Here is a 27,108-nt window from a genome sequence, read left to right as displayed (position 1 = left end):
AATCTTGTGTCTTTAGTTTTTACAATTTAATGAGTGTTTTACCATAGCCATCTGATAAATATTGTTTTAATGGGTATACATTTGTTTGAGTTTCCATACCACAACTTATTTAAGCATTTCCTTTTGTTTTGTTTTAGTCTTTGTGTGTATATGTGTGTGCTTGAACTCAGAGCACAAGTACTGTCCTTGAGCCTTTTTGCTCAAGTCTAGTACTCTATGACTTGAGCCACAGCTTTACTCCTGGCTTTTTGGTGAATAATCGGAGATAAGAATCTCAAGAACTTTTCTGCTTGGGCTGTTTTGAACTATAATCTTCAGATCTCAGCCTCCTAACTAGGTAGGACTACAAATATGAGCCACTGGTACCCGGAAAGTCTTTAATATTTTTCACTTTTTTTTTTTTTTTGCCAGTCCTGGGCTTGAGCTCAGGGCCTGAGCACTGTCCTTGGACTTTCTCAAGGTTAGAGCTCTACCACTTGAGCCTCAGCACCACTCCGGCTTTTTTCTATGTATGTGGTACCAAGGAATCGAACCTGGGCCTTTGTGCATGCTAGGCAAGCACTTTAACCACTAGGCCAAACTCCTGGCCCATATTTTTCACTATTATACAGAATAGTCTAGTGATTCTGGGTATAGGAGTTCATGCTTGTAATTCCAGTTTGTGGGAGGTTGAGGCAAGAGAATTTTGAGTCCAAAGCCAGCCCAGTCAAAGTAAGAAAGACTCATGTAGTTACTGTATCTGACTTTATTACCTGGTATATTATATATACTTTTATTTGTTTATTTGAAATAGGGAAGGGAAGAGGGTAAAACAAGATTATTGGGAGGGGATGGGTGGGTGGAGGGAAAGGGGGACAAAACATGAGAAGGGGTATCAATGTGCAAGAAGTAATACACCTACTACCTGACAACTGTAACTAACCCCTCTATACATTACCCCTACAATAAAAAAGAATGAAAGAAGATCTCACCAACAAGGTTTTTCCCTTGGTAACAATATAGAAGACAATTGAAAAATATCAAAATAAAGAATGTGACATTGATAAAAAAATATACCTGGTTCATGCCTTGTAGTACTGGCAGCAGCTTCTTCTTCCTCCTCCTCCTCCTCCTCCTCCTCCTCCTCCTTCTTCTTCTTCTTCTTTTTAATGCTAGCTTCTTAGAAAGCTGAGATTTGAGAATTGAGATCTGGAGTCAGCTGAGGCAGACATATCTGTAAGACTCTTAACTTTAGTTTACCAACAACAAAAAAAGTAAAAGTGTGGCTCAAGTAGTAGAAGTGCTGTGAACAAAAAAGCTGAGTCAGAGCATAAAGTCCTGAGTCTGTGGCCCAATACCGGCTCTAAAACTAAACAAAGAAACAACAACAAAAACAGAAATGGAGGGACAAAGGGTAAACAAGTACATTAAGGATATTCACTGTACAATACATTGAAAATGAACTATGCAACTTGTGAGTGGGAGGGAAAAACTGGGAGTGAGCAAGGGAAGGGATGGCTTTGTCCAAAAAAGAAACATACTCTTTGCCTGACATATAATTGTAACCCCTTTGTTTTTAGCACTTTCAAATAAAAATAATTGGGAGGGAAAAACAGAAACCAAAGTACACACAACAGGACTATGGGCCTGGCTCAAGTGGTAGAGTAGTAGAGTGTTGTTTACCTTGTGTATGGCCCTGAATTCAATCCCCAATATCTAAAAAAAGAATAATCCAGTTAATATCTTTGAATATTCTGCCAGATAGATTCTGGTTACTTCAGCTTCTTTGTTGAAATGAAATAGGTATAATTAAAAGGAAGACAGAATAAATTCTTAGAGGAGCATTATATTAAAAAAGGAGGAACGTTTTCCAATTTTTTTTCAATGAAACTTAGTTTATATCTGCTGGGCATATTCCATATACCAGCTACTCTAGAGGTAGAGAACAGAGGGATTGCTTTTCAAGACAAATCTAGGCAAAAAGTTAGTGACCACATCTCACAACAAACAAGCTGAACATAGTAGATCAAATTGTAGTCTCAGCTACTATCATTGATAGGAGGATTCTAGCCTGACCCTTGGGGGGGGGGGGAACACCACCAAACCCTATCTGAATAACTGAGGCAGAAGAGACCTGGGAGCATGGCTCAAGTGGTAGAATGCCTGACAAGTCCTGAGTTCAAACTAAGTACTTCCAGAAAGATAGAAACAAACAAATAAAAAAAAACACAAAAAGTATTTAAGAATTAAGAATTTTTTTTTTTTTTGGCCAGTTGGGCATTAACTCAGGGCTTGGGCACTGTCCTTGGACACTTTTTCCTCAAGGTTAGCACCCTGTCACTTGAGTCACAGCGCCACTTCCAGCTTTTTCTGTGTATGTTGGACTGAGGAATCGAACCCAGGGGTTTGTGCATGTGAGGCAAGCACTTGACCACTAGGCTATGCTCCCAGGCCCTACTTCTTCTACTTGTTTAGTGTTGAATACTAAGATTTTTATACAAATCTTTGATGAATAGTAAATGAAAGTACAAAGGACAATTTTAATACATAAATTATAAGATTTAAGAACTTAGTTGGAGTCTAAGTTAAAAAAATACAGATATAAAGATTTGGTGCCAATTAAAATTCACTTGAGACTATAAAATCTAGACTTAAATTCAAATTCACAAAACTATCAGTTTGTATAGGAGAATTTTTAGTGAATTCACCTCTCTTCAACCATCCAATCAACAAAAGGAACTATTTGTAATTCTCTTCTGAGTATTGTCACTGAAGAGAGTCATCAGTATGAAAATGCAGAATTAGGCTGTTTGTCAAGGATGAAATGTACAGTAAAAATAGTAATAGGTATCCTTCTTTGATGCCACATGTTTATTGCATACTTACTTTGAGTCAGCAGTGTTAACAATCAGTTTAATTCTGATTATTTCAGCCTTGTAAAAAGATTAAAGTTTTCAAGAACTAATAATTATTAAATGATAGACCTGATTTGATAATCCAAATTTTATTTATCTTTTCATTTTATTCCTAATTGGCTATTTGGCTTCAAAACTCTACTCTATGGATCTTGTATATGATGTTATGCTTAAGTTAGCAAAAAGAAAAGCTCAGCAATGTACCAGTTATTCTCTTTCAGGTTCCAGAGCTTTGGGTTTTTTTAAAAGTCTTCTGAGTATTTAGTCTTTCTTATTTTCTTCCATATTAATGATTGCTTCTCACATGTCTTTGTCAATGTGACTTCAAGCAGCAGCTTCTCCCCCCATCTTCCTCAGTAATTGATGCCTGGCAGTAGAGGGACTGAGCTTGTCAGAATTATGTATCATAAGACTAAATACAAAGTACAGGCTTAAGGGACCCTATTGGGAGTAAAGTCAAGGAACTTTATTTGGTAGATAGACTTTCAATTGTATATTTTGAATGCTTAGGGTCCTTTTAAGCTTACAGCTTGATACTGGGCTGTGTTCCTGCTTTGGAGTTAACGGGGTGCTCTTCAGGCCACTGGAACACAGCGCCATTGGATGCTACATCATTATCTTCCTGGCATGTGAGGAAAGGGTTAGTGAAAATTTCCATGAGTTCATGCTTTCTCTTAATTTAACAATACTGACTGACAGTCAATTTTTTTGCATTTTCTCCATAAAATTATTTTATTAGGTTATAATTAAAAATCTGATCTACACTAATCCCTGATCCTTTTAGCCTTAAATTTGTTGTATTAACCTTCATCATTCATTTAATAGTACTAATATATTTTCCTTTAACTAAGTCAACTCTGAATAATTATAGAGTGTTCTCAGAGTAAATGTGAGTTACCATTTATTGAATAGAAACATGGTGGTGATTGGATGGATAGACAAGGAATGAATTATTTAATGTGACTGCTATAATGCAATTAATGTAATTAAGTATGTAGATAAATATTTATAGTTTTTAGGTTTACATAAAATATTTATAGCTTTTAATGACTTTAGTTGGGATCATATTTTTATCAAAGATGCCCAGTTACATGTGATATCATTGTAGTGTCCTAACAAACTCACTGTTTGGGGGTAAGTGGTGCTACCTGTGGATTGTTTCTAGGATTTTGTTTGCCAACTTATTCCACTACAAAGTTTTCTTATATTATTCCAAATTTAAATGGATGAAAATCCCATGATTTATTTGTAATACTGATAAACATTTAGGGAGATATTTTAAAGAGGAAGGGTAAATTTTTAAATTCTTGTTCAGAATGGAGGAAATAAAGACATGCTCGATGGCTAGAATAAAATGAGAGGGAAGGTGTGAAATGTTCACATGTTATCCTTCTTTTCATGTGCTTCCTCCCATAGGCTCTTTTAATACAGGATTATGCCATGTATTTCATTTACATCATTTCATAGTATCTATATTTTTCAATGATGTCTATTACATCATAGCTTAAGATTCCTTTTTCTATTAAAGAAGCATTTCTGATATAAAGCTTATTCCTAGCTTTCCAAGATATAAAAAATGGTAAAAATGGGTTGGATAGTAAGTAAATCATCCATAAAATGTATCTTGTATAGAGTTTAAAAGGAGTTTTACAAACAAATATGCTGATTTTGGAAGCAAATGAGCTGTAATAAGTATTGATGGGGAGACTTTCATTGTACTACTTTGAAGTATAACCCTGTTGTACTTATTTCTAGAATATACTGTGAAGATAAGCAGACCTTTTTGCAGGACTGTGAGGATGATGGGGAAACAGCCGCTGGTGGACGCCTTCTTCATCTCATGGAGGTAGGTATAAACTAAAATTTAAATCTATTCTATATGAGCCATAAAATTTCTCAAGGAAACAGAGCTCCATGTGGGAATTAGTAAGTTACATGATAAATCATTTGGCTTAATTAATAGTACAATTTTTAAAATTGTGTGGAAATTTAACCACTGGATATAAGCAGAGAAAAATGGTTAGCTTTGCATTCTAAAGGCGATTGAATATTGTCTTTAGTTTGGGTAAACTCTTTAGTTTTTTGATAATTTCCTCTTTTTCTTTTCTTCCATCTTTGTGGAAGTTCTGTTAATGGAATATTGGAATTTCTGGAAAGATTCAGAATGAATCCTTTCTCCCTACTTTGCTTTCCTTTTCTACCTTCTCTTCTCCCTTTTCCTCTCCCTTTTTCTCCTTATCTTTCTCTCTTTTTGCCTTATCCTTCCATCCTCTCTCCGAGCTCTTTCTTCCTTTCTTTTCCATCTCATTGTCTTTGTTACCTGACATTCCTTGATTGAGTTCCAAAAGTGTTGAATTTAAAAAATTTTTTTAGTAATCATTCATCTACTTAATTTTTTCTTTTTCTTTTTTTTTGCTAAGTATGTACGTTTTAAGAGTCCATTATTTTTCATAGAATCTTATTCTGGGTTTATGAATATGTATTTCTAAAGTTCCTCTGCATTTATTAATTAGGATTTCTTTATTCAGATGTTCTCACCATTAAATTTTTCCTGGTCCATTTTAGTTTATTTATCTTGTCCTTTCTCTTTCATGCTGCTGGATTTTCTTCATCTGTCTGGTGATCATTGATTGTCCATTAATTTTAAGAATGGATTATTTTTTTCCCTAAGGTAGTTACTGTATTAAATGTAGAGCCTTGTTTTCTAAACTAAGCCTTTCCCTTGACTAGGAACTCTAGATGTGGGTCAGGCCCATATACTGGTGAGTTTTACTTTAAGGGGCAACATTTAACAAATATTAAGCTAATGAAGACCTTATTGGTAGGCTCCGATGACTGCTTGTACAGGTTTTGTTCTTTCTAGGTTTTTTTGTTTAGGTGTTGTTCAGTTCAGTAATAAAAAGCTCTCCTATACTGAATTATTCTGGTAGAAGTCCCCAAATAATTGGAACACTACTTGCATGATCTCTTCTTCATTCTGCCCTAGTTTGGAGTTTGAGGACACTGGAATATAGAATTGATTTTCCAAATGGCTTTCTATTCCAATATTTCAACCCTGAATTACTAGAAAGTTAGTGAATTACTCACCTGGTTTTGCCATTAAAGTCAGTGGGAAATTTTATGTGCAATATGTAATGTGGGTTATTTAATTCTTTGAAACTTGTGTTTGTTCTTATCTACTTGTATATCTAATCATGCTTCTAAATATAACAGATTTTGAATGTGAAAAATGTCATGGTGGTAGTATCACGCTGGTATGGAGGAATTCTGCTAGGACCAGATCGTTTTAAACATATCAACAACTGTGCCAGAAATATACTAGTGGAGAAGAACTATACAAGTTCACCTGTAAGTGGCTATTGATCTGAAGTTTCTTATCACTGTCTGTGAAAGTAGGGAGTGAGGATCTGGTCAGAACAATGAGACTGGGCAATCATATGGCCTTGGGCAGATTGTTTTATCTCTTAAACCTTGATTTTATATATTCATAGATTTCATATTAGAAAGAACTTTGGAAGACAGCTCATTCTCTCTCTTGCCTCTCAAACTGAGGCCCAGAGAAATTGTAACTTATGTTACACTAGACTAGATGTTATTTGTGTGTGTGAATATAAATGTATGAGAGTGTACCGAAACAGGTTTGAACTCAGGGCCTCTGCATTGTCCCTGAGGGTGTGTGTGTGTGTGTGTAAAGCTAGTTCTACCACTGAAACACAGCCTTACTTCCAGCTTTTTGGTGGTTAATTGGAGAGCAGAATCTCCTGGACTTTTCTGACCAAGCTGGCTTTCAACCATGGACTAGATGTGGTGTGTGTGTGTGTGTGTGTGTGTCCGTGTGTGTCCGTGTGTGTCCGTGTGTGTCCTTGAGTATGAACTTAGGGCCTAAGTGCTATCCTTGAGCTTTTTACTCAAGGCTAGCACTCTACCACTTGAGCTACATCTCTACTTCCGACTTTTTTGATGGTTAATTGGAGAGAAGAGTCTCACGGACTTTCTTGCCCAGGCTGGCTTTGCACTAATCCTCACTTGTTTGGCATGTTGTTAGTAGTTTTCTTTTTGTATACTTTGAGTTCATTTTTGTTTAATGTTCATATGTAATTAAACTTTACTACATAAGAAACTAGAAATATATTAAGTACTGAGATTAAATCTAAAATATTAAAGTATTTTTTCTTAATTAGTCTTAATTGTCCTACTGTATTAGACTATAAGTGAAAGTACATTGTAAGACACAAAGATGGTACATATGACAGTGATTATGCCCTCACCAGTTTGTATAGACTATATGTTTAGATATCAGGTTCCATCTATTTGTAAATGGAGAGTTATTACATTTTTTTTTCTTTTTCAGGAAGAATCATCTAAGAGTTTGGGCAAGAACAGGAAAGTAAAAAGAGACAAGAAACGGAGTGAACATTAATACTTAAAACTCTATAAGAGGTTAATTTTCCTATAGTTATAAATGTATTCCACCGTCATCAAGGAATATATTATCCTGGCTGCTCAAATCAGCCAGTTCATCATGGATACCAGCATTGATTTTTCTTCTTTAGTATATCATCTGCCAAAAATAGAGAGCTTAGAATATATTTGTGTGTGTTTTAGGCTTTTGGGGAAGAACTAATTCATGCTTAAAATTTATCAAATTTTAGGACATTTGCTCAGGCCAGTGCCTGAATTACTGCTTCACTTAAGTACATGTCAAGTGCCTTTGTTAGGTGGGGAAGAAATGTCTCCAGAGGACGATACATGCCTGATTTCTTGTTATTGGGATTCATCAAATGAATATTGCCTTTTCTGCTCTTTGTGGGCTATATTGGAATAGAAGCTCAACGAAGATTGATCTTGGAGAATTTCTTCCTGTGATTTCAGTTTAAAGTGTGCCATCTTTCGGTTTTCATTTTTTTTAGTCTTTGTCTTTGAGTAATAAGTGGAAATCCAGAAGTATCTATCTGCAGTTATGTGCTGAGGTGGTCATTTATCAACCATATTTGTTAGCTTAAGTGTTATGCTTCAATTTCTGAAACAAATTGGTGATTGTGAAATTTCAAAAAGTGATTTTGTGGTCTCTGCCTTTTTATTGTTTAATTCTTATAATGCAAATCAATGAATGGAGTGTCAATAGGCTCCTTCCACCTCGGAACTGTTCATGTAATATTCTGGTCTAACAACCTGGTTTCATTTTTCTTTCTGGTCTTCATTAAGGTATTAGAACCATGCTAGGAGCTATACTGTGGTTAATGGGGCATTTATAGACTGGGGCAAGTGACAGAACTACACTAGTCTAAGGCAAGAACTGCAATAAATTTGATACATATTTCTCTGTGCTCCAGGCAGCCTTTTTAAATCCATGGTTTTTGTGGAAAGAAGAAAGAGCAAATATTTTGATTGGAAGCAAACTCTTCCCATTCTTAGCAAATCTTATGTTTCATTTCATCTGCAAGTTGCCTGTAAGCTTTCAGACAACATTATTCCTTTCAGATAAGATGGCAGACAATTAGAAGTGATCAACTGACCATAGATTTGTGGAGGAACTATTTCCTAAGGAAGGAAACCAACATTAGGAGGCAGCTTTGGAGTGGTGCTAGAGCATGGAGAGCAACAGAGTTTAGGTATATCATTTTCTCCTCTTTCCAGTGTTCTACTTTTAAGAGAGCCAACATCTTTACTTAGTATTTTGAACAAGAATCTTGGGTTCTGAGACATAAAAACTTACTTTAGTCTTTTTTTTTTTTTTTTTTTTTTGCCATTCCTGGGGCTTGAACTCTGACCTGGGTACTGTCCCTGATCCTCTCTGTGCTCAAGGCTAGAGCTCTACCACTTGAGCTACAGTACCAGGTCCATCTATTTCTGTGTATATGGTACTGAGGAATTGAACCTAGAGCTTTGTGCATGCTAGGCAAGCACTCTACCACCACTAGATCTTGCTCCCGGCCCCCAAAACTTATTCTTAATATTAGTGTGGTGAATTATCAAGTTACAAGAAAATGTATGTATTTGAATGCTTACCTCAGTTTCCATGAAGTGCTAAGCATTATATTGTAATAAATTTAACAGTTAACATAATGAAAGAAATTAGAGGCATTTATTAATATCAGGCTAATTTCACAATTTTGACTTAACAAACCTGTGAGAAATGATGTAAATGGTAAGAATTTAATGCTGCAGAAAATGAGTTAATTTTTTTCTACTGCATCAATTTTGCATTTCTTCTTTTTTTTTCTTTATTTTTTTGGTGCTGGTACTGGGGTTTGAACTCAGGGCCTTCACTCTCACTTAGCTTTTCTGGCTCAAGACTACTGCTCTACCAATTGAGCTATACCTCTATGTCTGGACTTTTGCTGGTTAATTGGAGACAAGACTCTAGAATTTGTCCTCCCAGGCTGGCTTCAGACTTTGATCTTCAGATCTCAGGTTTCTGAATAGCTAAGATTGAAGGAATGAGCCACAGGCCCACAGTTTGAGTCTCATTCTTGTTTTATCTAACATGTACTTGAGTCTCTAAAGAAGACACTTTTTTATACTATGATCTTATTTCCCTTAAAAATCTTAATTTTTGCTTCTTTTTTTACAAGATTAATAACTATATTTATGGAATAAAAAAACTAGTCTGCTTTACTGAAAGCAAATCAGCTGGTAAAAGGAAAGATTCAAAATCCTCTAGTTCTAGTCTCTGAGTTATTTTACACACTACTATTAATGAACACTAACTATCATTAGTTAGTTAAAATTTCTATTATATAGAGGATTTTCCAATTCTTCAGGTAGTAATTTTTTATAACCAAATCTATCCTTCCTATGCTGTATTTTATATTATATTTCGTTAGTAAAAATATTTTCCCACACATTATATATGAAAGCAGATAGCATCTACTTTTAAGTGGAAATGATGACAGTAACAGCAGATGTCGGCTCTGGAGATATGCACCATGAAGCAACCTAGCTGTAGAGAATTGTATCAGATTAACCACAACCAGGAGAGAAGAGATAAAGCAAATTCTGTTTTTAGGGCTGATGGGAAATTGTGTAATCACCTTTAATTTCCACTGTAGAGATAACCATTATAAACATTTGGTATGGACATTTATTAATTTTTCTTATGCATGATTTTGTATATATGGCTATTTTCCCACAAAAATATTAAACTGTATATAGTGTTTTGTATCCTGCATATTTCATATAGAAGTATATTGTTAACATTTTCCCATGTCAATAAATATTCTTCTATGGCTCAATTTCTTTTCTTTTTTAAAATGTTTATTAACTTCATTGGAAAGATGATGGATAGAAATGTTACTTAATGATTATATTGTTTTTTTATTTAATTTTATTGTCAAGCTGATGTATAGAGGGGTTACAGTTACATGCTAAGCTAGTGGGTACATTTCTTCTTGGACATTGTTACCCCTCCCACATTTTTCTCCAACTTTCCCCTCCTGCACCCATCCCTAAGTTGTAAAGTTCATTTCCAACACATTGTCTTGTGATTATCACTGTCACATTGTTAACCCTTTGTCCTGTGTGTCATCATATTGTTCCCCTTCTCCTTCCTAATTCTTATGAACAAACATATATACAATACACCAGGTACAGGGACAGCAGGGGATTAACCATAGGGGTAAAAAAACCAATATTTTCCAGATTTAGATGGATATGCAGCCCAACTTAGATCTCCAATAATAGCCTCCTCAGGAACAATTTTATTCCCATTAATCATCATCAATTCATTGATAACATGAATCCAAACCTTCCTCCTAAAGTAACTCTCTCTGGTTAAGTTACTAGGCTGGCCTATGTTGCTGGTAGCAAGATAAGTTATTCTCGGAATTCTGCTTTTTTTATGTCTGAAGGGAAAGGATCAAAGTAAATATATACTGAGAAATGGGAATGCTTCTTTCTAGAAGAAGGTAAAATATTTGCATAGAAATTCCCAACTTGGCAGGTCTTACATTTATGCTAGGGTTGGCCTGGACTATAATCCTCCTATTGATGCCTCTCAGATAGCTGGAATTGCAGGCCCCCACTACAATGCCCAGTTTTTACTGACTGAGTTCTGGTCTTGCAAACATTTTGCCCAGGCTGACTTCCAACTACGGTCCTCCCCATCTCAGCCTCCTGAAAGGCAAAGTTTATAGGCATGGGTGAGCTACCATGACTGGTTAAAACAAAATGCTGCAGTCTTTGTAGACCATATTTTCAATTCCTTGCCATGTCTCTTTTCTTTCTTTCTTTCTTTCTTTCTTTCTTTCTTTCTTTCTTTCTTTCTTTCTTTCCTTCTTTCCTTCTTTCTTTTTTTCTTGTTGTTCATGGGGCTAGATTTCAGGACGTGGGCACTGTCCCTGAGCTTTTTTCTCAAGGCTAGCACTCTATCATTTTGAGCCATGGTGCCATTTCTGTCTTTTTGGTGGTTAACTAGAGATAAGAGTCTCACAGACTTTCCTGCTCGGGCTGGCTTTGGACCACGATCCTCAGATATCTGGCTCCTGAGTAGGTAGGATTATACACATAAGCCACCAGCACCCAGCTTCTTAAGTATTTTACTTAGCCATTCTAATGTTCTACTATTTCTTTGAAAGTGATGAGAAATACAATAATGTTGTTTCACTTATTGTGGCTTGCAAGAGCAGGGAAGTGTGTGAAAAGTTGTGGATAGGGAGTCCACAAAAGTTACTCTGGGTTTCTCTAGAGTCTTGGGCAGGAGATGGGATACAGTGGTGAAATCTCAGTTTGCTGGTGCTTTACCAGTCTTTCTCTTGGGCAACTATATCTTTCTGAAAGTGAATTTTGAATAGCTTTCTGAATATGTATCACACTTAAAGGAAAAGAAATAAAATGGAAAAACATAGTCTTTTAAAGCTATCCTCTATCTCACATTCTGTCAGGAGAGACAAGCAAACTTCACTTTCTACTAACCTTCGTCTCTTTGTACCTGAAAAAATTAAACATTGCATGTGTGGAAGTTTGCTGCTACGTTCATTCAGCTTGCATATTGGGAAAGCTTATGTTTTGCTTGGTGTTTGACGGATATTTTTAGTAAGTATAGAAACCTAGATTGACAGGGTTTTTTCTTTGAGTACTCAAAAGGTGTCAAAGCCATTACATTCTTACCTTATTTAATAACAAGCAATCTGCTGATGTTCTTTACACTGATTCTGAGCAAGTTTATTTCTGTACTCTGTCTAGTTCTCTCTCCTTTCTTCCCTCCTCTCTCTCTCTCTTTCTCTCCCTCTCCGTCTCCGTCTCCGTGTCTGTCTGTCTGTCTGTCTGTCTGTCTTTCTCTCTCTCTCTCTCTCTCTCTCTCTCTCTCTCTCTCTGTCTCTGCTTCCTGAATTTGAGATTTTTTTTCAGAAATCTTTTTTTTAATTAGAGAATTTATTAACGTTGGTTTTTATATCATATTTAAATGACAAGTTTAACAAACAATTGTTCAAGGAGGGAATCTCTATTTACAATCACTGGGACTTAGTATTTAGAACTTAATCAAAATTAGGCCAAGGATTTGTATGTCATAGAAACATTAATTTATGAAATAAAACATTATGTCTATAGAGTCATAGGTTTTTATGTCTATATAGTTATGTTTGTATTTCCATTACCATGTCCATAGTTTGGGTATGCAGTTATTGAGTCCTCGCTCTTGTACTCTTTGGATTTAATAGCCACATATTAAGGATACCATGTGCCTTTTGTTCCTTAGGTCTTGACTTGTCTCACTCAACATGATTTGCTCTAGATTCATCCACTTCCCTGCGAATGCCATTATTTTATCTTGTCTGTTGGCTATGTAGAATTCCATTCTGTATATATACCACATTTTCTGTATCCATTTATCTGCAGTAGGGCATCTGGATTGTTTCCATTGCCTGGCTATTGTGAATAGTGCAGAGAAGAACATAGCTGAGCAGGTGTCCTTATAATATCCTGGGTCATAAATGCCCAGAAGTGGTATGTCGGGATCATAGGGAAGGTCTATTTTCTGTTCTTTAAGAAACCTCCACACTGCTTTCCAGAGTGGCTGAACTAGTCTACATTCCCACCAGCAGTGTAGTAGGGTTCCTTTTTCTCCACAACCCCGCCAGCAACTGTCATTGTCTGAGTTCAAAATCTTGGCCATTCTTTTTGGGGTAAGGTGGTATCTTAGGGTTGTTTTTATTTGCATTTCCTTTATGACCATAGATGATGAACATTTTCTCATACGCTTTTCTGCCATTTTAATTTCTTCTTCTGATAAGTCTCTCCTTAGTTTCCTTCCCCATTTAGTGAATGGTTTATTGGGTTTTGGGGGGATTAGTTTCTTGAGTTCCCTGTAGATACTGGATATTAAGCATTTGTCAGATGTAGTGTTGGTGAATATCTTTTCCCAGTTGGTTGGCTGTCTCTCTACTTTTGCAACTATGTTTTTTTTTTTTTGCCAGTTCTGGGCTTGAGCTCAGGGCCTGAACACTGTCCTTGGACTTTCTCAAGGCTAGAGCTCTACCACTTGAGCCTCAGCACCATTTCTGGCTTTTTTCTATGTATGTAGTACCAAGGAATCGAACCCGGGTCCTTGTGCATGCAAGGCAAGCACTCAACCACTAGGCCAAACTCCCGGCCCATGCAACTATGTTTTTATCTGTACAGAAACTTTTTATTTTTAGGTAGTCCCATTTATCGAGTCTTTCTCCAATCTGTTTTGAGTTACTCTGGTTCATAGTTTTTATCAAATTTTGTTAGATTTTGGAAATTCTTCATTTTTTATTGTTGCTTCAGGTTTAAGAATTTTCATGGATGGGGATTTTCAGCTCGACTCCTGCTCAGCTTCTGAATCTTGGTTCTGGCAGACATGTCCACATTCTTCTCACTGATACGACAATCGTTCCACCCATGATTGCTGGGTTAGTCTTAACCTCCAGTTTCAGCACTTGGCCTTGACTTAGGAAACTCTTCAGAATGATTGTGAGTTCAGAGAGAACAGTGCTGTTTAAAGGACTGACAGTGGTTACGACGCAGGGTACTTCTCCACGGTGGACACTCACCATGATAGAGAAGGCAGAGATGACACCCTGGGTGTTGCTGAGCTGACCATTTTCATTAAGTAACCTCATCAGGGAGGCTTTGAGAGGGGAAAACTTCTCTTTTGTTGTGATGTCACTTAGGCTTTTTGCTTTCATGGAATGCTTGATATATGGATTCAGAATAATCAGCAGACACTTTGGGGTACCCTAGGAGTTGTAGTCTCAATAACTCCTCCTCCACTGGTTCCAGCTTCTTCTGTTTAGATGCAGTAAAGAGCTGTGGCACAGCGCCCTTCAATGCCATGTACCTGAACAAGGGGTCTCATGATCTTGCTGAAGGGCCTGGCCACTGAAGTACTGAAGCAGCTCACCTGCCAGGAGAGTAGGGACACCCCCTCCCACGCCCCAGGTGCCCGTCTTTTTGCTCTGTGGTGGTTTGTAGGTCAAATCCCACTGACTGTCTGGGTTAATTTTAGCTTTTTTTTTTTTTTTTTGTACCAGTACTAGGACTTGAAATCAGGGCCTCGTGCTCTAACTTGACTTTTTCCCACTTAAGGCTGTTATTCTACCATTTGAACCATACCTCTAGTTCCAGCTTTTTGCTGATTAGAGGAAGTCTCTCTGATTTGTCTACTCAGGCTGGCTTCCAACCAGGTCCCTCAGATCTCAACCTCCTAAGTAGCTAGGATTACAAGTGTGAGCAACCAGGCTCCAGTTTATTATATTGGTTTCAATAGATGGATTTTTCTTTGAATAGATTATATTTGGTATCTTCTTGACCTGTCTGATGATTGGATTGTATGTTTTGATTCTTTTAGTTTTGGAAAACTTTTTTGCTCAAGGCTAGTACTCTACTACTGTAGTCAAAGCTACTACTCTTCCAGCATTCTCTTTCTTTCTTTCTTCTTTCCTGTCTTTCTTTCTCTTTCTCTTTCTTTCATTCTTTCCCTCTTCCTTCCTTCATTTCTTTTTCCTTTCTTTCCTTTTTGTTGCTTAATTGGAGAGAAGAGTCTCATGGACTTTCCTACCCAGGCTGGCTTTGAACTTCGATCCTCAGATGTCAACCTATTATGAAGCCAACATTACAGCCACAAGCCACCAGTGCCTGGTGGTTTTAGATATTCTTATGTTCACTCTTGACTTGTGCTCAGCATTTCAATTAAACTAGAAATGATTTGATTCTTGTAGGTTTGTTTTTAAGAATTGTTAGACAGTATATATTATTTAGTATAAAGCTGATCATTCTCATTATTAAGGCAAAATACCACTGCCTGCTCCATGAATAATGATTTTTTCCCATGTGGTTGAAGGGAACTGGGATTAGTACCAGCCCTGGATGAGCAGTTTACTTTTCTCAAAAGATTCTTTTTACTAGCCTAAGACACTTTCCTTAAGCTGTGTTGACCAGTGATTTTGTGAATACCTGTGGAGGATCCTCTATAGATCTCTGGAACCCTTTTTCTCTAGCAGCTCTGCAGCTCATAAACCAAACTGGTACTTCCATCTCAGATTCTGCCTTGATATTCCCTCCCTGTCTAGCCCTGGAAACAATCTGAAGATGGTAAACCCAGAGTACCTTCAGGACTCTCTCTTCTTTCCACTTTTCTCAGGACCAGTGTTCTTCATTGCTTTATGTCAACTGTCTTGAAATCTATGTTCATTAAAAAGGAAACACAATGCCTATCACCCCATTTAGATGAGAACAGACTATGTAACCAGATTTGCATTAGTTAAAAAAACAAAACAAAAAAACAATCAAATTTGAGAATTTGGCCTAGTGGTAGCGTGCTTGCCCAGCATGCATGAAAATCCGGGTTCGATTCCTCAGTACCACAGTACCACATACACAGAAAAAGCTGGATGTGGTGCGGTGGCTGGCATGGTAGAGCTCTAGCCTTGAGAAAGCCCAAGGACAGTGTACAGGCCCTGAGTTCAAGCCCCAGGAGTGGCAAAAAAAAATCAAACTTGAACTCAAATTATTATTCAAATAATATATCAATTATATTATATAGATATTCTTGAATACTATTTAATTCTATTACAGGGAAATTGATGAGTCACATTACTGTTTAAAATAAAAAATTTCACTGTTCTTTGGAAATAGTTTTTCAGTGTTAGTAAATGGAAACAGTTAACCACAAGTTGACTTTATCATGAACCAGGAAGTGTCATGAGATCAGCATCAGAATTTAAAAATTGCTTTGAGTAGAAGATTATATATTTTGGGTATCTGGTTGAAAAACATATTTGATAGAATTGTCTGGATGGATTAATTTTCTTTCTTGAACTTCTTTATCACTTGATGTGATGGCAGGTACTAATAGTACAAAGAACTTAACATTAAGTACTCAAGTTACTTTAGCATTTGTTATGTCCATGCTCGCTCTTGCTATAATGCTAGGAAATGCTGTGGTCATTTTAGCTTTTGGCGTGGACAAAAATCTTAGACATCAAAGTAATTATTTTTTTCTTAACTTGGCCATTTCTGACTTCTTCGTGGGTAAGTTAAATGACTTTATTTCAAATAATTTTTCCAATAATTAATTATTTCTAAAACCTTTAAATAAGCTCTTGTTATTTCAAGGCAGTTATATAAGAGGGAGGGGTAGAAAATATAAAACTTTTAATAAAATCTGGAAAGGAGTCTGAAGTCTATGTTGCATTTTAAGCAAATCAGTGTAATGAGGAATTTTCATCTGAAAGCACTTTCTTTCTGTAGAATAAAATTAAGTCCAGAATAGTTCTTTTTTGGGGGGAGGTGCCTTGGGGCTCAAGGCTACCGCCTTACCCCTGGACCTGAGCGTTGTCCCTGAGCTCTTCAGCTTAAGGCTATCACCCAATCCTTGAGCCAAGCCCTATTTTCTAGAGGTTAATTGGAGATAAGAATTTCAGGTCCTTTTGTGCCTGGGCTGACTTTGAACCTCAATCCTCAGATCTCAGCCTTGTTAGCAGCTAGGATTACAGGCGTGGGCCACCATGCCTGACCCATCTTATTCTCTTCTGAGGCATCTACAGATACATTTCAACCCAAATTAAGTGCACAAATGTTGGTATACTACACAGCACATGTGTACTGAGATTTATGCAGTATCACTAGGACCTAGGGATGAGTAGATCCATCTCATCCCTAATTCATAAATGATTCTAATGGGTGGAGCAATGTGAGATTCTGTGGAAACACACCCAGAGAAAGGGAACTCAGAAAATGGAGAAAGCACATTTTAATTTGTGGAAAGTGACATTCAAAGTGCACCATTTGACTGACAGGTAGGATTTCCATAGACAGAGATGGGGAGGAGAGAATTCCAAGAATCAGCAATAGGGTACTGGTAGAAAATCATGATTCCTTTCTTCCTAGGTGGGAGCCTTAGGCTTGTGTGCAGAGGCTGAGTAGGAACAGAAAGGGATCAAGTTTGGATCTCTATTGTCAAGGCCTCGAAATAATTGCATCAGTCTGGATTGGAGCTTTTTAAACCGGCATAGGATGTAAGAATTTAACAAACAAATAGGAAGAAGGTAGAGCAAAGAACAAAGAAGAATGCCTACCTCCGAGGCATTTTTTTTTTTTCCTGCCAGTCCTGGGCTTGAGCTCAGGGCCTGAGCACTGTCCTTGGACTTTCTCAAGGCTAGAGCTCTACCACTTGAGCCTCAGCACCACTTCCGGCTTTTTTCTGTGTATGTGGTACCAAGGAATCGAACCCGGGTCTTCATGCATGCTAGGCAAGCACTTTAGCCACTAGGCCAAACTCCCGGCCCCTCGGAGGCATCTTGTAGGAAGCAGGGGAGTTGGGCATGAGCAATGGTGTGGTCTAGGTAGAAGTTCAAGTGGTGAGACTCTGAGCTACAGTGAGGGTGCAAAAGAAGAGCACTAGGCAAAGCTGCAGAAGGTGGAGTTGGTCAAGAGAAAGAGAAATGGGAGACTGGGCCCCTCTGGGTCTAAGGAAGAGATGGCTCTCAACCAAAGTCAGGACTATTCTACTATTGTCTAGGAAGTTCTGGAGGAAACTCCTGGCTAGAGAGACTGACTCACTTGAGTGTTGTGGTGTAGTAACAAGATCACAAAGATCACAGATAAAGCAGTGTGTGTGTGTGTGTGTGTGTGTGTGTGTGTGTGTGTGTTGCTGGGATTCAAACCTAGGCTCTCATACATAGTAAGTAGGCAAGCCTTCTACTCCAGAACCGTGTCCTAGTACAGAATTCTTTTTTTTTCTTTTCTTTATTGAAATTAAAACTCAGAGTATTGTACTTACTAGGCAAGCTCTACCACTTGAACCACTCCATCAGCCCCAGCCCCAGCACACATTTTTTTTTAAATCAACAATCACTGAGGTCTGGTGGCTCATAACTACTATTCCAGGTACTCAGGAGGCTCAGACCTGAGGATCATGGTTGGAAGCCAGCATGGGCAGGATAGTCCATGAGACTCTTCTCTCCAGTTAATCATAGAAAAAGCTGGAAGTGAAACTGGCTTTAATGGCAGAGTGCTATCTTTGAGCAAAAGGAGATAAGGGATAGCACCCAGGACTTGTGTTCAATCCTTAAGACCAAACGAAAATCAACAATAATCCCCTTTCTCTTTACAATTCTTTCTCTCCACATAGCCATCATTTGCAATTTGATATATATCTTGCCTTATCATTCTCTCTGCTCACATAAAAATACGCATAATACAAAAGTATATTGATGTGATTGTAGAGACTATTCTGCTACAAATATAGCTCTTATTCTGTTATGAAATTTTGTGACTTTTAGGGAACATGTGGTAGTTAAAAAGATGATGTATATTGATTACCTAAATGAGAATGAGGCCCTGACTTACTTAGTCATAGAGAAGAACAAGACAAACAACCAAGAACCAAGTGCTGGAGATTTTGACCATAGATGGCTCCCCTTCTTACTGTGTTATTTTAATAGTCTGTTTCTCTCACTATTTTGGAGATGATGGTAAGCAGTGTTGGGATTTGAACTCAAAACCTTATACTTGGTAGGCAACTGCTGTATCACATGAACTATGGACCCAGCCGTTTTTGCTTTAGTTGTTTTTTTTTAGATAGCAGCTTGTGCTTTTGCCTGAGCTGAATTTGGGCTGTCATCCCTCTACTTCTGCCTCTTATGACATGGTGTACACTACCATACTGGGCTTGTTCTTTGAGATATGGCCTTAATAGCATTTTGTGCCTGGACTGGACTCTACTGCTTTGAGTCATTGGGATTACAGTGCATTTTTTTTTTTTTGTGGGTCATGGAGCTTGAAGTTGGCCTGGGTGCAGTCCCTGAGCTCTTCAGCTCAAGGCTACCGCCCTACCCCTGGGCTTGGGCATTGTCCCTAAGCTCTTCAGCTCAAAGCTACTGCCCTACCCTTGAGTCAAGCCCTACTTCTTGTTTTGTAGAGGTTAATTGGAGATAAGAGTCTCAGGATCTTTTGTTCCTGGGCTGGCTTTGAACCGCAATCCTCAGATCTTAGCCTCCTGAGTAGTTAGGATTACAGGCATGACCCTGACTCCTATTATTGTTTTAAATAATAAGCTTGTTTGTTTCTCATACAAACCATTGAGAACTTATGCAAATGGCTGATGATTATGAAGATAATGGCAAATCAGATTTCAAATGAAATGCTTGATATATCATACTCTGGCAAATCTTGATATCAATGTGGAAATGTCAACACAGTTATAAAAGCCCAACAGCGAAAGGAAAGGAATTCTTGTGTTATTATTTTCCTGTGCTCCTGAGGTTACTATGGTTCCTGAGCTCAGCTAAATCTGGCTGAGCTCACTTGTTCATTCACATAGGGGAGGTTTATGGTTAATCAGTGATTCTTCTTCAATCACATTACCTGGTTTCAAAGTTCAGTCTTTTCCATTTACACGCTGATTGAATCTTAGTCAAACTAGGTTTCCTTTCTGTGTTAGGTTCTTGAACTGCTTGATCAGCATGGTTTTTTCTTCTAGAAGTTTAAATGAAAATGTATCTGGAATGCATACAGTCACATGTACCATATTTTTTAGTCTTAAGTTAAATGTGCAATTCATTGCATAGGCCACATACATGTTTCTTCAGGTAGGAAATACACAGTCTTTGATCTAAAACAAGGTCCTGCTCCTCAGGGAAGACAAAATAAAAGATAGCCATCCTGATATAAATAGAATTTAATTAGTGAACTCAAAAAGAGAGATAAAAGTGGCAAAGTGCCAAAACAGGGAGTTGACCAAGGAATGACCTCTACCAAGGAAGGTATACAAAGCATGTGAAGGAGGTAGTCATTTTCTTGGAAGTCATTTTTTTAATAAGAATCAGACACGCAGACACATACACACATACACATACAGACACACACAGAGACACACAGCAGACAGACACACATGCACACACACACCCACACATCAAGGAGACTTTTTTAAGAACAAAGAACCATGTTGGTAAGGAGAACAAGGTGTGAGAATGTGAGATATGAGATGAATTTGAAGGAAGGGTGGTGGCCCATTCTCTCTGGCTTGGATTACAAAGAGTTAAAAAAAGGTTTATGCTATATATAGCTGGAAATAGAAGTTAGAATTTAATAATTTAATAACTAGTAACTACTGGAGGAACATTTATAACAACTATTACAAATATACTTAAGCAGTATAGAAAATTAGCCCTGATCTCCTGGATGAAATACTAAATATTTCTATATAGCATACTATTAGTGTAGCAGAATATTTGTGACAATTGACTTATAAAGAAAGAGGGTTTATTTATATCACGGTTTGGAGGTTCAAACCCAAGGCTGGACAGCCTATTTGCTTAGATTCTGATGGGTAGGAAACATAGAAATTCTGACAGATAAGAGTCCCACAGTCCCTTTCAAGTTCATGCCCAATGACATAATAACCTCCCACCTGATCCTACTTCCTAAAATACCACAGCATCTCTAAGGCTGCAGACCAAGCTTTCATATATAGGCCTTCGGAAGTAGGAAGTAATGTATTCAAAATCATAGCAACAACAGAAGCCATTTCCTATAAATTCAGATTTTGCATTGTGCTATACCTATTAAAATACCCTTTTATTTCATTGATGTGTGCTGGTATTGAATTTTTATTTATTCTTTGTACAGGTATGATTTCCATTCCTTTGTTCATCCCATACACAGTGTTCAACTGGAATTTTGGAACAAAAATCTGTGCATTTTGGCTTACAATTGACTATCTTTTGTGTACAGCATCTGTGTATAATATTGTCCTTATCAGCTATGATCGCTACCAGTCAGTCTCAAATGCTGTAAGTAAAATGTCCATTTGTTGTTTTTTTTTGTTTTACAAAATTATATAGATATAAATTTTGGGTCCCGAAGTAATGGGATGGTTGTTACTTTGGAGGTTAGTTTTGGAGTGATTCAATTTTTTGAGTTGTTGATATATTTTAGATATGAGGCCTTTGTCCGTTGTTTGGTTGGTGAAGATCTTCTCCCACTCTGTAGGCTTCCTGATTAGTTTACTAGCTATGTCCTTTGCCATACAAAAGCTCTGCAGTTTAATGCAGTCCCACTTATCCAGCCTTTCTCTGATTTGTTGTGATTCATTGTTCAGTAATGAAATTAGGTCAGAGGGTCAGAGAGGAATAGAATAAAAGGAGTGGGGAATGTCTGTGTACTTGGTTATGACATAATATACTTCTTGTCTTAGGTACCATTGAATGTGTGAAAATTGTGTTCCAAATCACTCTTTCTCATTTGTATTTTCTCATTTTGCTTTTTTTAGGGGTTCACATGAAATTTTAATCTTTACTTGTGGTTCCTAGGTCTTTCCTCATTGGTTATCCAAGCTTCTGAATCTACCCGTAGGTTTGTGGGCAGAAAAGTCTACAACTTGCTTGGGGGGTGGGGAAACCCTGCATATAGGTTCCATAAAGATAAGATGAAGAATAATGCCCGGAGACAAGGTAGACATCTGTGTATAAAATGTGTGTGCACATGTGTTTTTGTGCATTTGTATGTGTCTTTATATTTGTGTTCATCCTAGTCTTGTCCTGAGCAACCACCCCTAGCAATACAGGTTGTAAACTTGGCAAAGGGATGAAAGGCCCTGTCCCTAATATGCCAGGTCTCCACTATGAATGCATGAATGCTGACAGGGTTCCCCAGGCTGTGCTTGTATTTTGCTGACAGTTCATATGCGACCTTAGAAAAAGAAGGAAGCCTTCTAAGACCCACACAAGCTCATAGGAAATGATGGTGAAAAGCTCAACTCTTCCTGTAACTGAAAATAACAGAGATAGTATGATAGGAAATGGGTGGGGGCTGATCTCAGGAGATAGAAATCTGATCACAATTTGAAAAAGCAACAGGCAGTGCAGCTGACAGCATGTGATCACAGGGCTCAGAGATGTTTTCTAGAAGGGCAAATGGTATTTGGGTGAAGCAAGGGTGGTGAGAAAGGAGTACTGTAGCTGGAGGAAATGTGAATCAAAACAAATACAGAATAAAGACAGGGAAAGGAGCATATTTCTTACCTGCAGATAAAGAAAGAAACATGAGCATGAAAAAAATAAAGCTTCAAGGAGAACTGTTGAGGGAGTTGGGTTGGCTGGCTAGGGTCACCATGACAGATGACTGCAGTCTGGTTTGCTAAAAACATCAGGATCTTATTCTCTCATGGATCTGGAACCTTGAAGTTCAACACTGAAGTGACCACAGCAGTATCTTCTCTCAGGAGGAGCTAAGAGGACCTGGTCCATGTCTTTTTCTTAGATTCCAAGTTGGTAATTCTGGGTTTACAAATGTGTCACTCTGATTTCTGCTCCTGTCACCATCTGGTCTCCTCCTTGGGCATCTGTATCTTTGTTGTTTGATACTAGTCATATAAATCATGGAAAACCCTAATCCAATATAATCTGGTCTTAATTTAAGCATATCTGCCAATGCCAGACTTCCAAAAATGGTCACATCTACAGATGTTGGTGGTTAGGATTTTTGACATAACCATTTGGGGAATAAAATTCTACTCACTACAGAAAAAAAAATTAGGATGCAAATCTCATTATTAACACTAGCGATTTCCAATGGGCATTTCTGTCTCACAAAAGAAATATGACTGACAGAATGTTTGGCTATTTCACTGGGGGGAGGGAAAGGGGCAGTATCTTGAATAATATACATGTTTTTCAATGGGTGGGAACTTGGCCACTGACTGACTCAGGGAGCCTACTACAACCAGCTGGGTCTAGATTTAAGCAATGCTTGAGCTATCTGTCAAAAATGCTCCCTGGAGATGAAGAGATCCAGAGCTTCTTCTCAAATCCCTTGGGTGTCCATTATCTCAATTGGCCTTATGCATAATGAAAGAGAGATCCCTTTCTGGCATATTGCATTATGTCATTACAGAGTCTGAACTGAGCAATTAAAACTAAAGGCAGTTTTATGACTATCTCGGTATTGTTACCATCATCGTAATCATTAGATTTAGTGTAAAAGATATATTAATTAATGGAAAGAGGAACACAAGGCAAAAAAGTATATTGTGTATGAGAACTTGTGGTCAGCTTGAACTTGATCTTATCTTGAGAAATACCAGTTTTTTTTTTTACCCCAGTCATGGGACTTGAACTCTGGGCCTGGGCACTGTCCCTGAGTTCTTCAGCTCAATGTTACTGCCCTACTCCTTGAGCCACAACACCACATCCAGTTTTCTGGTGATTAACTAGAGATAAGAGTCTTGGGGACTTTAGTGCCTGGGGTGGCTTTGAACTACAATCATCAGAACTCAGTCTCCTGAGTAGCTAGCATTACAGGCATGAGCCACTCCGCCTGGCCCCAGTTATTATTTTTTTAATGTTGCTACTGGGACTTGAACTTAGGGATTGGGTGCTTTTTTGCTCAAGGTTGGCACTTTCTAACTTGAGCAATAGCTCTACTTCTGTCCTTTTACTAGATAATTAGAGATGAAGAATTTCATGAACTTTTCTGATTTGGCTATCTTCAAACCATGATCCTCAGATCTCAGCTTCCTAAGTAGCCAGGATTACAGATGTGAGCCATTGGTGCTCATCTGGCCCAGTAGATTTTTAATGTTACTAACCAGTTTTATCTGATCTCCAGCCATTGGTTATTCCTTTTCAATAAGTACATTCCGTCAAGAACCACAGTAGTGCCAGCAGGTGCTGGTGGCTCACACCAGTTACTCAGCTACTTCCTAGCTACTCAGGAAGCTGAGATCTGAGGACTGAGGTTTGAAGCCAGCCTGGGAAAGAAAGTCTGTGAGGATCTTATCTCCAATTAAGCACCAAAAATGTTAGAAATGGAGCTATGGCTTAAGTAGTAGAGTGCTAGCCTTGAGCAACAAAGCTCAGGGACAGCTCCCAGACCCTGAGTTCCAGCCCTAGACCTGGTACACACACACACACACACACACACACACACACACACACACACACACACACCTCAACTAAAAGCAAACCATAAACAAAAAATATCCCACAGTGCTAGATGATATCACATCTCTTTAAGATGTAAAACACTATCAATGGAGACTTTAACATTCAGAGAGAGTAGTACTTGAGAGACAGTGGAAGGGAGGCATGCTCCCATTTCCTGGGTTATATCTTTTATTATGAGATAATTAAATCAAATATAGAACATTTGATCTGGAGGGAAACATACACATATAAAAGAGGTTCTGAGAGATTGTCTGCTTCAGATGCCCTTAAAACATTCATGGTTCAGATATTTATCTCTAATGAATAATTGCTGGATATAAGAATATTTAGATTTATAAGATATTCTATTTTTCTTTCTTCTTCTTTTTTTTTAGCCAGTCCTGGGCCTTGAATTGAGGGCCTGAGCACCGTTCTTGGGCTTTCTCAAGGCTAGAGCTCTACCACTTGAGCCACACAACTCGTCCAGCTTTTTTCTATGTATGTGGTACCAAGGAATCTAACCCCAGGTCTTCATGCATGCTAGGCAAGCACTCTACCACGAAGCTAAACTCCTGGCCCCTCTCTCTTCTTTTTGTGTGCTGGTCCTGGGGCCTGCAGTCAAGGCCTGAGCACTGTCCTTGGGTGTTTGTGCTCAAGGCTAGTGCTCTACTACTTGAGCTACAGGTCTACTTCTGACTTTTTGGGTTGTTACATGGAGATGTGAGTCTCACAGACTTTTTTCCCAGGCTGGCTTTAAACTGCAACCCTCAGATCTTAGCCTCCTGAATTGCTAGGATTACAGGCATGAGCCACCAGCACCTGGCCATTCTCTACTCTTAATGAAAGCAGAAATTACTGTAATCACATTTCTCAAAGTGACTGGTCATTGCAGCTTTGGCACACTACTGAACAGGTAGACACACCTGTAGAAGTGATTTTCATAAGGTTGCATTAACACCACACATTTTCTGGTTGTCCTTAATCTTCTTGAGAGTGCCAGAAGAGTTTTTTATGTTCTTGACCCTGATTTACAGTCTCAGTATTAACTGCAGAGTAGGTTCTTTCTGCATGTTGGCATCAGATAAAGCGTGATTTTCAAACTACTTTTTATTGGGACCACTGTGAGAAATGCATTTTCTGTTATGATACAATGTGTATATTCATCTATATCTGTGTATTTATACTCCCAAAGATGCATTGCTTTAGGTGATAAATATCATCAAATAATACCTATACTTTGTATGATTAATTCTGATACTTATTATTCTATATGATTGAAAAGGATAGTTGTCATTATCCGGTCTGCACATTAAAAAATAATGTGATCGGATACACTCAATTTCAGTTAACATTTAGATTAGGGCATATGAGGGGGGGGTAGAAAAATTGCTGTCTTACTTATTGGCCGTGACATTTGCTATTGTGTCAGAAGTTTTATCTTGAGATTATAGTTTTCCCCATTAAGCCATTAAGAAAGTCTGTATCTTGGCTCAGTATTCCTTAACATTGAAACTCTTCCCCAGTGCAAGCCACATTACTGTTAGTTAAAGTTCCTACTTCTTGTAAATCATTGATTTTTCTGAGGGCCTAGGGGATGCTCTGTACATTCAAGATGTGTCCATTGTATTGAAACACATTTATCGGGTCTCTTGTAGGTATCTTATAGGACTCAACACACTGGGATCTTGAAGATTGTGGTTCAGATGGTGGCTGTTTGGGTGTTGGCTTTCTTAGTGAATGGGCCAATGATACTAGTTTCAGAGTCTTGGAAGAAGAGAAATAGCACTGATGAGTGTGAACCTGGATTTGCTTCAGAATGGTATGTCATTATGGTCACATCGTTCTTGGAATTCTTGGTCCCAGTCATCTTAGTGGCTTATTTTAATATACAGATCTATTGGAACCTATGGAAGCGTGGGAATCTTAATAGGTGCCTCAGCCACCCTGGATTCATCTTTCCCTCTTCCAGCGATCCTGGATCGTCCTCCAGACATGGACTAGGTTCAAGGACATCTCTTTCTGACAAGAAGGAAGAAACTGCATCTCTTCATTCAGACAGATCAAGAAAAAAGAACCATCTCTTGGTTTCCTTCAAAACCCACACAAACAGTAGTTTTGTTGCTTCCAAAATAGGTTCCCTCTCCCATTCCAATTCCATAGCTGTTCACCAAAAGGACCATTTTGAACTGCTCAGAGCCAGGAAATTAGCCAAGTCATTGGCCATTCTTTTAAGTGCTTTTACCATTTGCTGGGCTCCATATTCTCTATCCACAATCATACTTTCCACGTATCCCCAAGAAAAGCGTCCTAAAACAGACTGGTACAAATTTGTGTTTTGGCTGCAGTGGTTCAATTCTTTCATCAATCCTTTTTTGTATCCCTTGTGTCACAAGCGTTTTCGTAAAGCATTCTTGAAAATTTTTCGTGTGAAGAAGCAGGCCATACTACCACATAATCGCTCAATATCCTCTTAAAGATAATGTTTTCATTTCTGGAAATTTTGATCTTAATCACTCTTTTTTTTGGTTATTGGCATGAACTCAGGGCCTGAGTACTGTTCCTGAGCTCATTCACTCAAGGCTAGCCCTGTATCACTTTGAGCACCATAGCTTATCTTCCAGTTTTCTGGTGGTTAATTGGAGATAAGAGTATCATGGACTTTTCTGCCTGGGCTAGCTTTGAACCTGGATCTTTAGATGTCAGCCTCCTGAGTCTCTAGGTTTATAGACATGAATCACCAGTGCCTGGCCTTAATCATTCTCAAATGAATTTGGTCCTGTTTTTATCTTGGCCTTTGCATTCTGTCAAACAATCCATCTAACAGT

General features: G+C 38.0%; 2 protein-coding genes and 1 pseudogene across 4 annotated transcripts in view; 2 read left to right on the top strand and 1 right to left on the bottom strand.

Annotated features, from left to right (window-relative positions):
* The window catches only part of Impact (impact RWD domain protein), a 32,694-nt gene extending 22,565 nt beyond the window's left edge, over positions 1 to 10,129 (top strand). The window contains exons 9-12 of one of the 2 annotated variants that reach the window (XM_090353317.1): positions 3,405 to 3,534; positions 4,684 to 4,740; positions 6,108 to 6,242; positions 7,246 to 10,129. In XM_090353317.1, the coding sequence (XP_090209443.1) occupies positions 3,405 to 3,534; positions 4,684 to 4,740; positions 6,108 to 6,242; positions 7,246 to 7,314 (391 nt within the window). In that variant the 3' untranslated portion in view covers positions 7,315 to 10,129. Of the gene's footprint in view, positions 1 to 3,404; positions 3,535 to 4,649; positions 4,741 to 6,107; positions 6,243 to 7,245 lie in introns of both variants that reach the window. The other variant, XM_090353316.1, reaches the window with a different exon arrangement.
* A 3,526-nt stretch (positions 10,130 to 13,655) lies between these two features.
* Positions 13,656 to 15,580, bottom strand: LOC150049826 (ATP synthase peripheral stalk subunit OSCP, mitochondrial pseudogene; annotated as a pseudogene).
* A 615-nt stretch (positions 15,581 to 16,195) lies between these two features.
* On the top strand, positions 16,196 to 26,757 carry Hrh4 (histamine receptor H4). Of its 2 annotated transcripts, XM_090353590.1 has the most exons (3): positions 16,196 to 16,388; positions 20,988 to 21,151; positions 25,939 to 26,757. In XM_090353590.1, the coding sequence occupies exons 1-3, from the start codon at positions 16,196 to 16,198 to the stop codon at positions 26,755 to 26,757; spliced, it is 1,176 nt and encodes a 391-aa protein (XP_090209716.1). The 2 variants fall into 2 exon arrangements, with proteins under 2 accessions (XP_090209716.1, XP_090209717.1); XM_090353591.1 differs by lacking the exon at positions 20,988 to 21,151 and having other exon boundaries at positions 26,039 to 26,757.
* Positions 26,758 to 27,108: the final 351 nt, after the last annotated feature.

Source organism: Megascapheus bottae, chromosome 19, assembly GCF_031878675.1.
Source record: "Megascapheus bottae isolate mThoBot1 chromosome 19, mThoBot2.hap1, whole genome shotgun sequence".
Taxonomy (NCBI): domain Eukaryota; kingdom Metazoa; phylum Chordata; class Mammalia; order Rodentia; family Geomyidae; genus Megascapheus; species Megascapheus bottae.
This window is presented reverse-complemented; position numbering and strand designations above follow the sequence as displayed.